General features: G+C 37.3%; 1 protein-coding gene across 2 annotated transcripts; it reads right to left on the minus strand.

Annotated features, from left to right (window-relative positions):
* Positions 1-496: 496 nt before the first annotated feature.
* Positions 497-11,295, minus strand: LOC107796507 (cysteine--tRNA ligase, chloroplastic/mitochondrial). Of its 2 annotated transcripts, none has more exons than XM_075250135.1 (9): positions 10,657-11,295; positions 9,312-9,375; positions 8,622-8,783; positions 7,100-7,270; positions 4,798-5,079; positions 4,557-4,682; positions 3,796-3,999; positions 1,450-1,551; positions 497-968 (listed from the first exon to the last, which is right to left on the minus strand). In XM_075250135.1, the coding sequence occupies exons 1-9, from the start codon at positions 11,031-11,033 to the stop codon at positions 732-734; spliced, it is 1,725 nt and encodes a 574-aa protein (XP_075106236.1). In that variant the 5' UTR covers positions 11,034-11,295; the 3' UTR covers positions 497-731. The 2 variants fall into 2 exon arrangements, with proteins under 2 accessions (XP_075106236.1, XP_075106238.1); XM_075250137.1 differs by having other exon boundaries at positions 9,312-9,379; positions 10,657-11,162.
* Positions 11,296-13,569: the final 2,274 nt, after the last annotated feature.

The raw sequence follows: 13,569 nt of genomic DNA on the forward strand, positions 1-13,569 counted from the left end.
AAAGAAAAGAAAGAAATAGGGAAAAAAAACAGATCGAGGTTATAAACAATATTATGATCTATTCAACAGTAACACTTTTGCCCCTAGTCCTGATTATTACAGGTAATTCCTCCACTTAGAACATCCTTAACCATCGAAACAGCAGACTAGCCAATGTGGAATAGAGCGAGTAGTGCTATTTAACAGCTCTGGATGCTGATATCCATAGCCAGACAGTGCTGCTTAGTGCTTAACGATAGCGTAGTAACCGTGAATGATACCTTTTTTGCTTACCATTCAGGTACCTGCTTGAATGTTAAATTGTATCAAAATAAGAAAGAAAGAAAAAATACTTGCTAATTCATGTTTCTTTGAGGTCTTTCAACGATTTGAACCTTTGCTGTCCCCGCACAAACATGAATATGCTGTTAACCTGCTACTAGGAAACTTTTTGAATCAAATAAAGGCCATTATTTTTTGTTTTCCCGTCCTATAGGGATTTTGGAGCATGCAGGTAAGATGAGAAGAGAGGAAAGCCTTTAAGGAATAGCTTCTGCAAAATTTCTACATATTTCTACAAAAATTTGCAACTTTGCTACTTTTACTTAGCTTCTGAGTTTTCCTAGTTGGAAGGATTAACAAACTAAAATGTTACAGCCAAACCCTTTTCGCAGTTTGGATTGGAACTAAACTTGATTTGCCAAACATAATTTCGCATACCATGGCAGGTTACTGCAAATATGCGAAAAGATTCAAGGGGATGCAACCTGTTCTTCCTGCAAAGCAAGTGGTATAGCAGGTCTCCAAGTGGTGCCTTCAGGGCTGTCCATCAAAGCAATACCTACCGCAGCCAATTCTTTTCGAATTGCATCTGATCTTTCATATTCTTTATTTTGCCTTGCTGTATCCCTCTCTGTTATTTTCTGGCGAACTTGATCTTCAGTCAACTTTGCACGCTTCAAAGCTTTCTCCCTCAATTCATGCAAAGCCTACAGACACCAACAGCATGCTTAAGATGTGAGATTCCGTAATATAATTACCATCCATAAGCTACAAAAAGTTGAACGACAAGTACATTGCAGTAATTTATAGAAGAGCTTTTGCATACAATTCAGAAGAATAATGGTAGAGCACTTACCGTGAAATTTAAAGAAAACCAACTAAAATTATCATGATAAAAAGAATATACATGGAGAGCGATTGATAATTGACATCACTTTATAAAATCATCCATCAATGACTAGATATTAAGATAGAATGGGAAAATGTCTAGAGAGTAAAATTGGAAGGAAAGTTTGATAATTTAGGCAAAATTAGAGGGGAGAAACGATTTACACCCCTCAGTTATTAGCACAATATCATCCGAAAATAGCATGCACCAACTGCACCACAACTGAGACCAGCAATTCCTCAGTAAAAAGTTACAGCTTACGAAATACAATGCTTATGACAGCAAATAAAATTTCGCACCTCTTCATAACTGGTCGGCACAAGCCCCAGAATTTCCAGACCACTCGTTATAGTCTTTTCTAAAGCCGCAAGTGATTCTATTCGTAGTCCTTGCTTTTTACCCTGCAGCAAAATGGAAAGCCACTGTCAAGGAAACCTTTGCCTTAAATTTTATCTAACCAGGAGATGCAAAGAGAAGGGAAGTTATACCATACATGTGCAACACGTCAATTCTAGTAATAGACACAAATGATAAAAATGGAAATTGGATCCGTGTAGTGTCTGGAAAGGATAATCTCAATGGCACCTATCACATTGATTTAGACATACGAATTATTGTTTTCTAATCAGTCAGTTATATAATGTTTCTATAGTATTGACAGTAATATTCAGTGTAATTCTTCAACAAAAGAAATTAAAGTTCACAACAGAATCAGGCATTCAGGAGTTCACCATTGCCAAATGACCAACTTAAACTAAGAATAGATACAAATAACCAGCTCTTGATTTCAATTAGGCCTCTGTATTCAAAGTCCACGTGGCCTTTTGCTATGAATAGAAATACAAATGACTTGTGAAAAATATGCAGCCGGAGAGAGTTAATCACTCCTGATATCTATCTCACATGCCACCAAAACAGTGAAGGCCATAATGACATTTTCCTACACTGTACATTTGGCATACAAAATAAAAACATTTGTATATGACGTTTGGAGCAGGCTATTTGGCGTTGTAAAAATATGTTGCTCTAACATCAATTATAAATTGCTCGAAATGAGTTTTTGGGGCTTCTTAAAAGAAATGTGGCAGGATTCTTTTGTTGACAAACCTTTGCTGTATCTGGCTTGAGGGGAAGTTGGACTTTTGAAGAAAATAAATACTATACAAGAAAACTCAATCTGCGATATTCTAATATATCTGTAGACTAAGGGCAATCGCCACTTTAGTGACGTGATAACTGATTTGCAACACAACTGAGCAGAACCATTCTATTAACTCAGAACATCAATCTCTGTGCCCAACTGTAATCCATTCTTCACAAGGATTCCCTCTCATCAATAAGATCTTTTTTTTTTTTGATGACCGAGAAATCTGTCTGGAGCCGATCCTTTGGACCAACAGCAGCCTTCGAAACTCGGTGGATAATGGGCCTGCCCCTCTACCCTTCCCCACTTAAATACCAGGCTTTGCTTTGCATGGTGTGGGGGCTTGAACTTGTGACCTAAGACACAAATCCACCACCCTTTGCCACTTGAGCTAGGCCCTAGGGGCATCAATAAGATCTTCTTTAGTTAAAAGAAAAAGAAAAGTTTGACTTATGAATAAACTTCATCCATAATAAGCAAAAATGATTAAGATAACCTGGTACTTGCAATAGATGCATATGTATACAATGTCATCATGCTGTGATGCTACTAACCAAATTCAGCCTCAAACCCCAAATCTATTCATTTTAATAAAGTGTGCAACCTCTCATGTACAGGCAGCTCTTTGCATCCTTTTGCGGGTTCCAGACAGTCCTATCGTGGTGATCTATCATTCACCTATCAACTGAGAATGTCGTATAGCCAGATGGTGGGCAGGTTAGCTTTCTCCTTTTTCTATACCTGGAAAGTTCTCTCACTAGCTTGGTTGCACATGGCATATTATCAATTAACCTGTTACAATATTGTCACCGACTAACCAAGCACCTAATAGCGTCAATCTTGTAGAATGGTAGAGCTTTCAGGAGTTGCAATTATATGATCTTTACAGAAAATTAGAAGGACCTCCCTCTGTGTTGTTTAGCAGATAATAAAGTATGTGCGGCCCAGAAACATGTTACTGTAGTTAACTAGAGGGCCCGTTATGTGGCGCAAAGAAACTGCTTTTCAGTGATTATTGTCTACACTGATCTAGTTGTCCAAGGCAAAGAGGATAGAGCTCAAACTACTAATGCGGCGGCCAAAGGACAAAAGTTTTTAACCTTTGAATTAATTCTACAACTAGCTGAAGCTGATGAAAAGTAGAAAGAAAAGATGAAAGGAACTTAATGACATGTTCATCTTTTCTGAATGCAAGAAACTTGACTCGTCTTTAGCCAGTTGGCAATAGGCCATTGTGCTGGCATATGATTGATCTCCCAAAACTTTAGTTCGCTTTTTAAAATAATTATGCTAATGAGGGGCTGTAATATCTTCAATCATCCGTCTCTTTATATCAGATTAACTTTTAGAAAAAAGAAAACAATAAAAGCAGTTCAATAATACTTTTCCATGACAAAGCATTAAAGTAAGAACAAAGCATTAGTTACACCACCTTTCAACCTTTTTTTACAAACTTTTGGGCAGGTGATATTGATTGGTATTTTAGTTGAAGCAAAAATACCTTTCGAGTGTGTAAGAGATCATTGATCAATTTCAATGGATCCGACATAGCAGCCAAAGCAACAGGAGTGTGAAGATCATCTGACATCGAAACTAAAAATTCATCTTGGAATTTATTTATACAACTAGCAGTTCCCGCAGGAATGGAATCCTTCCGACTTGCCTCATCATGCTGGCTGAGAACAATTTGACTATCATATAAAGCCTATGAACAAAGACAAGACTCGGGTTAATATCTGTGCATTGGCCGATATAAAGATAAGCTCATAAGGAGCATTTTTGTTTGTAACAATGGAGTTCTTGAACTATGTATTCAGTCTTTTGGTGTAAAGAAGCTCTTGTACAAGATGTAGAGTCTCTCGTATATCTGATTGGATCCTTGTAGCTGTTACAAGATTAGTTTCTGTCATTTTTTGGGTCTTGTAACTATGTTACTCTTAGCACAACCTTTGCGCTAAGGATTACTTTTATTAACATTGAAATCCGTTACCTTCTCAAAAAAAAACTATGTATTCAGTCTTTCTACTATCCCAGCCATCTGTTTCTTTTTGAGGTGAGACCTACATGCCCCGCAAACTTCTTTTCTTTTACAAGGACTGATCCACATACAAATTGACTCCTAAAAGCACCTTATCACTTATTTACCATGCCAGGCAACAATTTTACAAAAAAAATGAGAACAAGGACAATTGCAGCATGAGTGGTCACCAAAAAGGTTAATGTAAATTTACCAGACAATTTAGAGATTTAGAATCAAAGTACCTGATAGATGTAAAAAAGGCGATCAGATGCACTCTCAATCTGCGCGATCGTGTAATTGATGGGAGATCTATAGTGTGTCCCAATTAAGAAAAGCCTTAGGGCCAATGGATGATAAAGATCAATCACCTGAAGAAAGACAGAATAAAGCAATCTCAAGTACTAGAAAGCTGAAATGGAAAAAACAGACAACCTTCCACACATTAATTCTGAAGGAAAAGCATGAGTGTCGTCCCCAGTCTACCTGCCGAATTGTAAAGAAGTTCCCCAGGGACTTCGACATTTTTTCAGAGTCAATGTTGACAAAACCATTGTGTATCCAATAGGTTATGTTGCTCTTCTTACAAGCAGCACAGCTCTGGGCAATTTCATTTTCATGGTGAGGAAATACAAGATCCATCCCGCCACCATGAATGTCAAAAGAATATCCCAAGTATGCAGCACTCATGGCACTGCACTCAATATGCCATCCAGGTCTTCCTGGACCCCAGGGACTCTCCCAGAAAGGTTCTCCCTCCTTTGCAGACTGCATGAGAAAATAAAATTCTTAAATAGTAGCAGAGGTTGAGAAACATCAGCTTAAGTAGCTCATATGATTGGCAGATGCCCAGAGTAACAGGCTTCTATAACACTTTGGGAAAATGCAAAGGACTTTTGGTGGGGGGAAGATACACTCAGATGGCAAAAACATAGCAGTGGGATTTATACAGTTAGCTCACATACAAAGATTTGAATCAGATGGGACCTCAACTCAGTTTCCGGCCTTGGAAGCACATATGGAAAGTTAAGGTTCCATATAAAGTGGCATGCTTTACTTGGTTGGTGATTAAGGAGGCTGTTCTCACTCAGGATAGTCTAAGGAAGAGGGTATACCTATTGTTTTAAGATGCTATTTCTGTGGACAGGATGCTGAGACAATCAGCCATCTGTTTCTACAATGCGAAGAGACGAGCCAGCTATGGATTTGTTTATCAATCTCAGAGGTTCTAGATGAGTAATGCCAGGGAGAACTTTTGAACCTTTATCATGCTGGAATACAGGGACAAACTTTACCACAGACAAGGACAGATGGAAAATTGTCCCAGCAACTATTTGGTGGACAATCTGGAAAGAGAGGAATTCTAGATGTTTTGATGATACAAGCAGCTCTCTACAGAAGATCAAGATGAATTGTATTCTTCTTTTTAGTTTTTGGTGTTCAGACTATATACCTGAATCAATCTTAGATGTTTTAAGCTCCTTATAAGAAGAACAAGGATTGTAGTTTTGTTTTTACAGGATGTAACTCTTGTATTTTGGCTTCCAGCACAACCTTTGTGCTGATGATTTTATGAATATACTGGATATGTTACCTTCTCAAAGAAAGAAAAAGCTCATATCTTCGGTAACCAAAAGCCCACTGACTCAGTTACACTCTCCTACCAAAGTGTATGAAGTCGAAAAAAAGCAGCTCCAAAATGATTTTTGCACATCGACGCTCAGGTGAAACAATTGGCAAGGAAGGATCACCAGATGGGAAAAGTAAAAAACAAATGGAGGCAATACTAAGGTTATTAAAAAGTTAATCTGTCAACAATCAACCCAAACTCAGGATAATACAACTCATACAATCGTCATCCTTTTTCCTTTAAATAATGGATAAGGATCATCTCTAAATGACAGGAGATTGTTATACCAACCACAAGTAAACTTTCTTGCATATGAACTATTCAAAGAAACAGAGTGGAAGCTAGAATTTCCTGTGCCAATTCAACCATCAATTATTGCTTCTCTATTACCACTTCCTGTGGCAGAGAACATTGCATATGATTCTTTCCTTTATTTATAAAATTGAAAGATTTAGAGGAAACAAAACTAGCATTTGGCATTTATCACATCATGAATAAATGTAAGAACACATCAAGACCATCAACAGATGAGCACTTTTGCCTTAAAGAAGATTGCAGTGGGTAAAGATGTATGCTAGCACAATCTAAGAGTTTCTTTTTAGATCGAACTTGAGCTCTTCAAATGAACTTAGAGTTAATGAAAGACATGACTTTCCAAAACAGGTCATCTGAAGAGTATCCATTTAAGGGGTAAAGAGGGGAAACCATTTGTTATGTGATGCTACCAAGTTTCTGAAACAGAAGACAAATAACTAGCTGCATTTTGCAAAAACTTGTTATAATATACAAATATCATGCTGCCTAATAATTTCCGTGCAGGGAACTTGGGATTAAACATTCCAATCTCTGAAATGCTTCGCAAACAAAGTCATATCAAGAATAATCAAGTATCAATCAGAAACAGATGAAGCGAGCACGCACTAACCCACACAGAAAAAGAAACAAAAAATACTAACAATAGAAACACATTGCATGATCACCCCCCCCCCACCCCCCCACCCCCTTTTCTATTGTTCCTTCCTTTTCCCTTATTTGCATTTTGCTTTGTTCTTTTAACAAGTGGATATGGTGAATGTCAAGTTATCAAGATGTGCTCAAATTCCAATACACGATGCTGCCAAACGTAACAAACTTAACATGCATAATTATAAAACTCACTTTCCACAAGGCAAAATCAGCCGGATTTTTCTTCCTTGTGTCTACTGACACCCGCTCTCCTGCTCTATTATCTTCCAATCTTCGCCCAGATAACTTTCCATATTCTGGAAATTTGTCTACAGAAAAGTAGACATCACCATTGATTGTATACGCACAGCCATTATCGAGGATCTGTGGCAGAAGCACATACGAACTGTTAAAGCTCCATAGTAGGGAAAAGGACTATTACGTGGCCCGGAAATCAAACCCAAAGAAACTTCAACAGCGGGGACTGAGGGGAAGACTAAACAGAAAAAGAAACTAGCTCATAGAATGATATAACTGAAACTTGATGTTGAGTCTTATGTGCCATTTTTCCACATTAAGAAGGTAGTCAATACAAGAAGGTTTTTGCAAATCTTGGAAACCATGATTATACATCAATCCATGATAACTAGTTTATGACCAAATATCTTTATGTCAAGAAAAGAAAAGAAGGAAATATACATACATACACACACGCTATATATATATATATATATATATATATATATATATATATATATATATATATATATATATATATCAACAACAACATACTCAGTGTAATCCCACATCTGGGGAGGGTAGTGTGGGGAGAGTAGTGTGTATACAGACTATACCTGTTAATCGGGCGGGGCTGACCCGTTTTCAACCCGTTTCGACCCGGTTCAGCCCGTTACTGTAGCATATTAGGGCGGGCTGGGACGGGGAGCGGGTTTTAGACAAAAAAATTTTGGATACCGGTGCACCGAAACCCGCTAAGCCCGCTAACCCGTTAACGGGCTTTTAACGGGCTGCAGCCCGGTTCAGCCCGTTATACTTACAATTTTTTATTTTTTAAAATTTTGTGGACCGTTGCCAACAGTCAAATAAAAAAATGACCGTTGGGCAACGGCCAAATTTTGCACAAATGACCATTTCGGCCTCCCCCATTAAGAAAATAGCCCTCCCATCCCTAATAATTGATAAATTACAGTTTAATTCTTCAAAGTTTGCAAACACTTAAGTATCAATAACATCGAATAAGAAAAACAAAATTTACAAAAAAAAAAAACAAAAAAAAACCGGGCCGGTCCGGCCCGCTTAAGCCCGAACCCGTATGGGCCCAATAAAACCCGCAAAAACACAACCCGCTAACAGCCCGGAACGATAACCGTACGGGCTGATTTTTTTTGGGGTACAGCCCGTCCCAGCCCGCCCGTTAAACACCTCTAATGCAGACCTTAGACCTGACCCTTACCGAGTGCAGGTAAAGAGTCTGTTTCTGATAGCAAAAAACATAGCAGTTTAAAAAAACAACTGGTGCTAGCTAGAGTACATCAAAGGAACGTCTGATAAAATTTTGTACAACTGAACAGGCAAAACTCAACTAAAAGCAGCAAAAATAAGATTAACACCACATAAATAGGGTTGCTCCCACCCCACAAGAGGCTACAACTTTTCCCAACTACTCAAGCCAAAAAAGTCATTACAAAAAAGGCACAAACGATCAAGAAAGAACCTGCTGAATCATATCGATTATATTAGGCATGTGATCAGAGACACGAGGTTCCACTGAAGGAGGAAGACAGTGAAGATATGCCATGTCTAGGTGAAACTCTTCACAGAAGCGTTTGCTTAATTTAATTGGATCCTCCCTCAGTTCATTTGCTCTAGCAATAATCTGCAGAATTTGAAACTATTATACTCAGCTGTCCTGGCATACATATGAACAAAGTAGTTGAAATCCTAACCAAGTTCCATGGCTACAAGAACCTATAGTCGTCAATTGTGACATGAATATAACATGAAAGTAATACTGGTATATTGGGTTTGAGATTGAATAACCAAAACTGCAGAAGCTTCAAACTGCAATTTATTGCTTAACAGATAACATTAATGATTGCATGGATGTACATCCACAAACCAAGAAGAGAATCTCTTCTTGAGTGGATAAGTTCACAGACTTCTGAACAAACAGTGATAAGAAAAGAGGTCTACTGCATGATGCGAAGCGGCTAAATTTAAATAAAAATGGCAAAGAACGAACTTCAATAGACCTTGAAGAAACAAATTTCTGTGAAGAAAGTAAGATAAGTGGGAAATGTTGTCACAAGGATCTAGCCTTTCTCAAAGCACAATGCAGGCAATGGCAGAGAAGATAAAGCTGGAAAAAAAATATATAACTCTTGAAAGAAAAACGGTAGCTCACCTTATCATCAACATCGGTGAAGTTCCGGACATAATTGACCTCATATCCCAAATAATTTAGGTATCTGCCTAATATTCCAAAAGAGACAAAAGCAAGAATATCTGATTAGTTACTCAAATCAAACTTCTGGACAAATATTTAGGAATCCACAAATAATAGATAGCAAATTTGATTTGGTTCCCAAAACAACTAAGTTCTAAGGTTGAAGTGAAATGACCTAAAAATCAATTTTCGTTTAAAACTCAAATCTCCCGGACCATCATCATGGAGGGATTAACAATTCTAGTTTCCCTATTTTTCTATACCAGCATGCAACTTACTTCACAGCAGCAACTTGTACCAGATACTTTTCACCAGGATAAAGAAAGTGTTTATCAACATTACTTTCAGTTACCTGCCTGATTTACACACAAATACATACATATAAACACAGAATCTCACAATTTTCTATTTTACCAATTATAGCATATCGGTACCAGTGGGAGTCTCCCATACAAAAGGTAATTGAATCTCACTGTCCCATTTTCCCTTCCCGTCACTCTGTTTAATAAAAGAAGTTAAAATAAAAACATACACAGCCACAAACATGAAAATGTATTTTATATACTCTCTCTCACACACACACATATTTGAATCTCACTCTCCTTTTCCCTTCCCCTTTTTTCACTTCCCCTATCCCCTACGCAATAAAAGAATTACAAAAAGCATACAGAGACACAAACACATAAGTGTTATACACACGTACTTATGCAGGTATGTTTATATATGTGTATGAATGTGTGTGTGTGCACGTGCGTGCCTTTGAAATTTTACCTACAAAGGTCGGGAAAAAGGAATTTTGTCCAATTGGTTGGCTACCTGAACATTCACCTCGTTATAGAGATTAGATTCCGCACCTTGTAATCCCCTTCCCTATTTCCCCTTTAACTTCCCACTATATATAATAAGAAAAATTAGAGAAAGAAAAAAACAAAGGTTGGGAAAAAAAAAACTAAAGATGTTCACTTTATGACATAGCTTACACAAAAGATTAGGACTTTGATACAGAAGTTACCAGTTTGAAATTGTTACCAACAAGATGTGCACTTTCTAAATCAAATCTTAGTAAAGTTTAGGACTTCAGACAGATATTGAAAGTTTGAAATCGTTATATACAGAGATGTGCATTAATAAATCAAATTCTAGAAAATATCAAAATTTGGGTATAGAGGTGAGAACTTAGGTGATTCCCTGCACAGTTGATGTATAATTGTACTTTTCATAGTAAATAAATAGCGGCAGAAATTCGTAAAAAATAAACATATTAACACGTATGTAAGAAAATAAAGGTGGTTATTGGGAGCACCTATAAAGAACATCAAAGCTAACATAAACACGAGCATGGCCGATATGGCTGAGGTCATACGCTGTTACACCACAGACATACATTCCAACTTTTCCCGGCACTTTTGGTATAAATAGTTCCCTTTGTTTGCTCATTGTGTTGTGTAACCAAAGTTGTTGTTTCTTCAATTGAGTTTCTGTTCCGTCACCGTCAACGGCGGCGCCGTTACTCTCTGTTATATTCACTTTATGGTTTGAATTTTCTGTTGTACTCAGGCACCGAACCCTCGGTCGGTTTCTGGCGGCGGCGATGAGCGTTTTAAAGTTGTGGAAGCGAACTGGGAGACGTGAGATGCGGGAAGGTAACAATGGTTTATAGAATTTTAACAGCGTCGCCATTCAGAGAGATGAATACGACGACCGCGACGACGACGGCAGAGGAGGAGGAGGAGGAGAACCGGTGGCCGCCGATTTGTGGAATAGCTTCGCTCCGAGCGAGTGGTGGTGCTCTATCCGCAATTTCATTCTGTATATTAATGTTTTGACCCTTCTTAAATAAGGAAAGTTCGATTTGCCCCTGTAGTATGGGTTTAGTACACATTGATAGCTAAGACTTAAAAGTTTGCCATTAAAGAAGTTTAGGAAGGCTGAATACATACAAAGCCCCTCGAACTTGTTAGATTTTTTCATTTAAATACTTAAACTAAGTTTTGTTCCTATTAAGCTCTTGAACTCTAATCCAAGTGTACCTATCAGGCACAACTCGCCCGCATGGCACATAAGGTGAGTTCCACTAGAATTTAGCGCGGGGGGACCTATTCTTTTTCTCAAAAAATCTCTCCTTCGTCCTCTCTCCACCTCTACACCTTTACAGCTATAAGGAGCTGAACTTCGAAAAATTATTTTGTATGTATAGGTGTATTTTTTTTTTGTTTGAGAAATACAATCATAATGTTGAATCCACTTGACCTAAGCATAACACACCGGGTAAAGTGGGTTTAATTTTTTAAGAGATCCTCGAGTTAAAATCAATCAACAATAAGTACAACTATTATCCTATATAAACTACTTCTATATTCATTGGAAACGGAAACCTGCACCTTTTTTTTTTTGTTTTACTTTATAGAAATTATAATCTGAGAGAGGTATACCTAAGTTGCATGTTTTGCTTCTTCTTCTTTAAGGTGCAAACCCTATTTCTTTGTACATTACTACTTCAAATGTTTGAACCCGTTTGGTGGACATTTTGAGTCCGAATCATGTCTCCTTTACTAGTAGCCATTGACTTGAACCTCCTGCAATACACAAACAACTCTTCAACCCCAATTCTACCACCACCTTCATCAAATACAATTCTGGAATTGCATCGCAACCATCCAATAAATACACTAGTCCGCTAATCCTCCATTACTAACCCATTTCTACATCTGTAATTTTATCCTAGCAAAATAAACTTTGACTTGTCTCTAACCCCTTTGTACTTTGAGAACAATATACATAATTTACCCACTATAAAAAACAAATAAAAATCACTTGTCATGAAGAAACTAAGCAAAAGCTTTATGGGTGATATCGTGTTTGCTGAAGAAATAACCCAACAAAGTTGATGTCTTTCTCGTCGTCGAACCGCTCCTTTTTGTATTTCTCTAATTGTTGTTTGTGTTGCCGCGTTGGGGGTTGCTCGATCGGTGGTTGAGCACATATATATGTTCCTCTGCAGTAATGCGGGTGGCTGCGATGAATTGCAACTCGGTGAAGGTTGATGATTTCTGCTAATTCCTATGGCATATTGGGAAGATGAACTTGTTCTTCACCTTTGTACGTGATAAGAGGCATGTACTGTGCCAAGTATGTTAGCCAGATAGCGGTCTGGTGCAACAAAGCAGGAGAAGATGGAGAGATGGATTTTTTTCTTTTTGTTCATATTTATTGGGTTTTGAATTATGTCTTCTAGTTTGAGAATCACACAAGTACGCATTTTAGTTGGCAGTTAGAAAAGTGTTGAATAGAAACACTTGGACGAGAGTTCAAGTGCTCAATGGAACAAGACTTAGTTTAATGTTTAAATGAAAAAAATCGAATAAGTTAGAGGGGCTTTGTATGTATTCAGCCTATTGTAAATTTGTCTCTCGCTCGAAAAAGAAAAAAAAAATCCAAACTAAAATTCAATCGTACAATTATTCAAAAACATAATTAGAAAATACTAGGGATGCTTGATTGCTGAGACTAGGATTGTAACTCCGTTATAAAATTTAGGATAATAATTATCCAGTGTTTAGTTACTGTTATTAGCTAATACTGATATAAATTTTATAATAAAAGGTTGATATTATTATCCTGCATTGGATGGAGGATTATAATACAAGAATGAGTTACCTCTCAGACCTTTTATGATTCACCTATAAATTTATAATTAAGGTGAAGTATGAAAACAAATTTTTTTAACTACGACACTAAATTTGTTGTTGTATGTTATTTTTGTTGTTGCTGTAAACTATGGAACCTGCAACCGTTGCCCTTCATGTGTGTTATGAGTAAACCCTGCTCCAGTTCAATAACTCGCAAACCACACTGGATAGGCAAATGTCACTAAGTGAACCCCGTGCAACGAGCTCGATCGGGAAAGCATGCGTGAGTTTCGAACATGCAGCCTCTCATTTTGGGGATCTCCTGTTCAACCAACTCGGCCACCCTTACGAAATTCAAATTATATAGTATATTTTTTGAATTATACATTGTATATCTCATTTTTAATTCAACAAATCTAACAAAGCACTAGCACTAATTAATTTAGGATCAATTTCAATAATAAGTTTCAACATTATAATTCCACCATAAATTTGTTCGCGAAACAAACAATCTCTAATAATTTTAGCTAGTGCTACTGGTATGTTTAATTATCACTACCTTTTTATGATTGCTAAAAAGTTTCAAA

The sequence above is a fragment of the Nicotiana tabacum genome, chromosome 1 (assembly GCF_000715075.1).
Source record: "Nicotiana tabacum cultivar K326 chromosome 1, ASM71507v2, whole genome shotgun sequence".
NCBI classification, from domain to species: Eukaryota; Viridiplantae; Streptophyta; class Magnoliopsida; order Solanales; family Solanaceae; genus Nicotiana; species Nicotiana tabacum.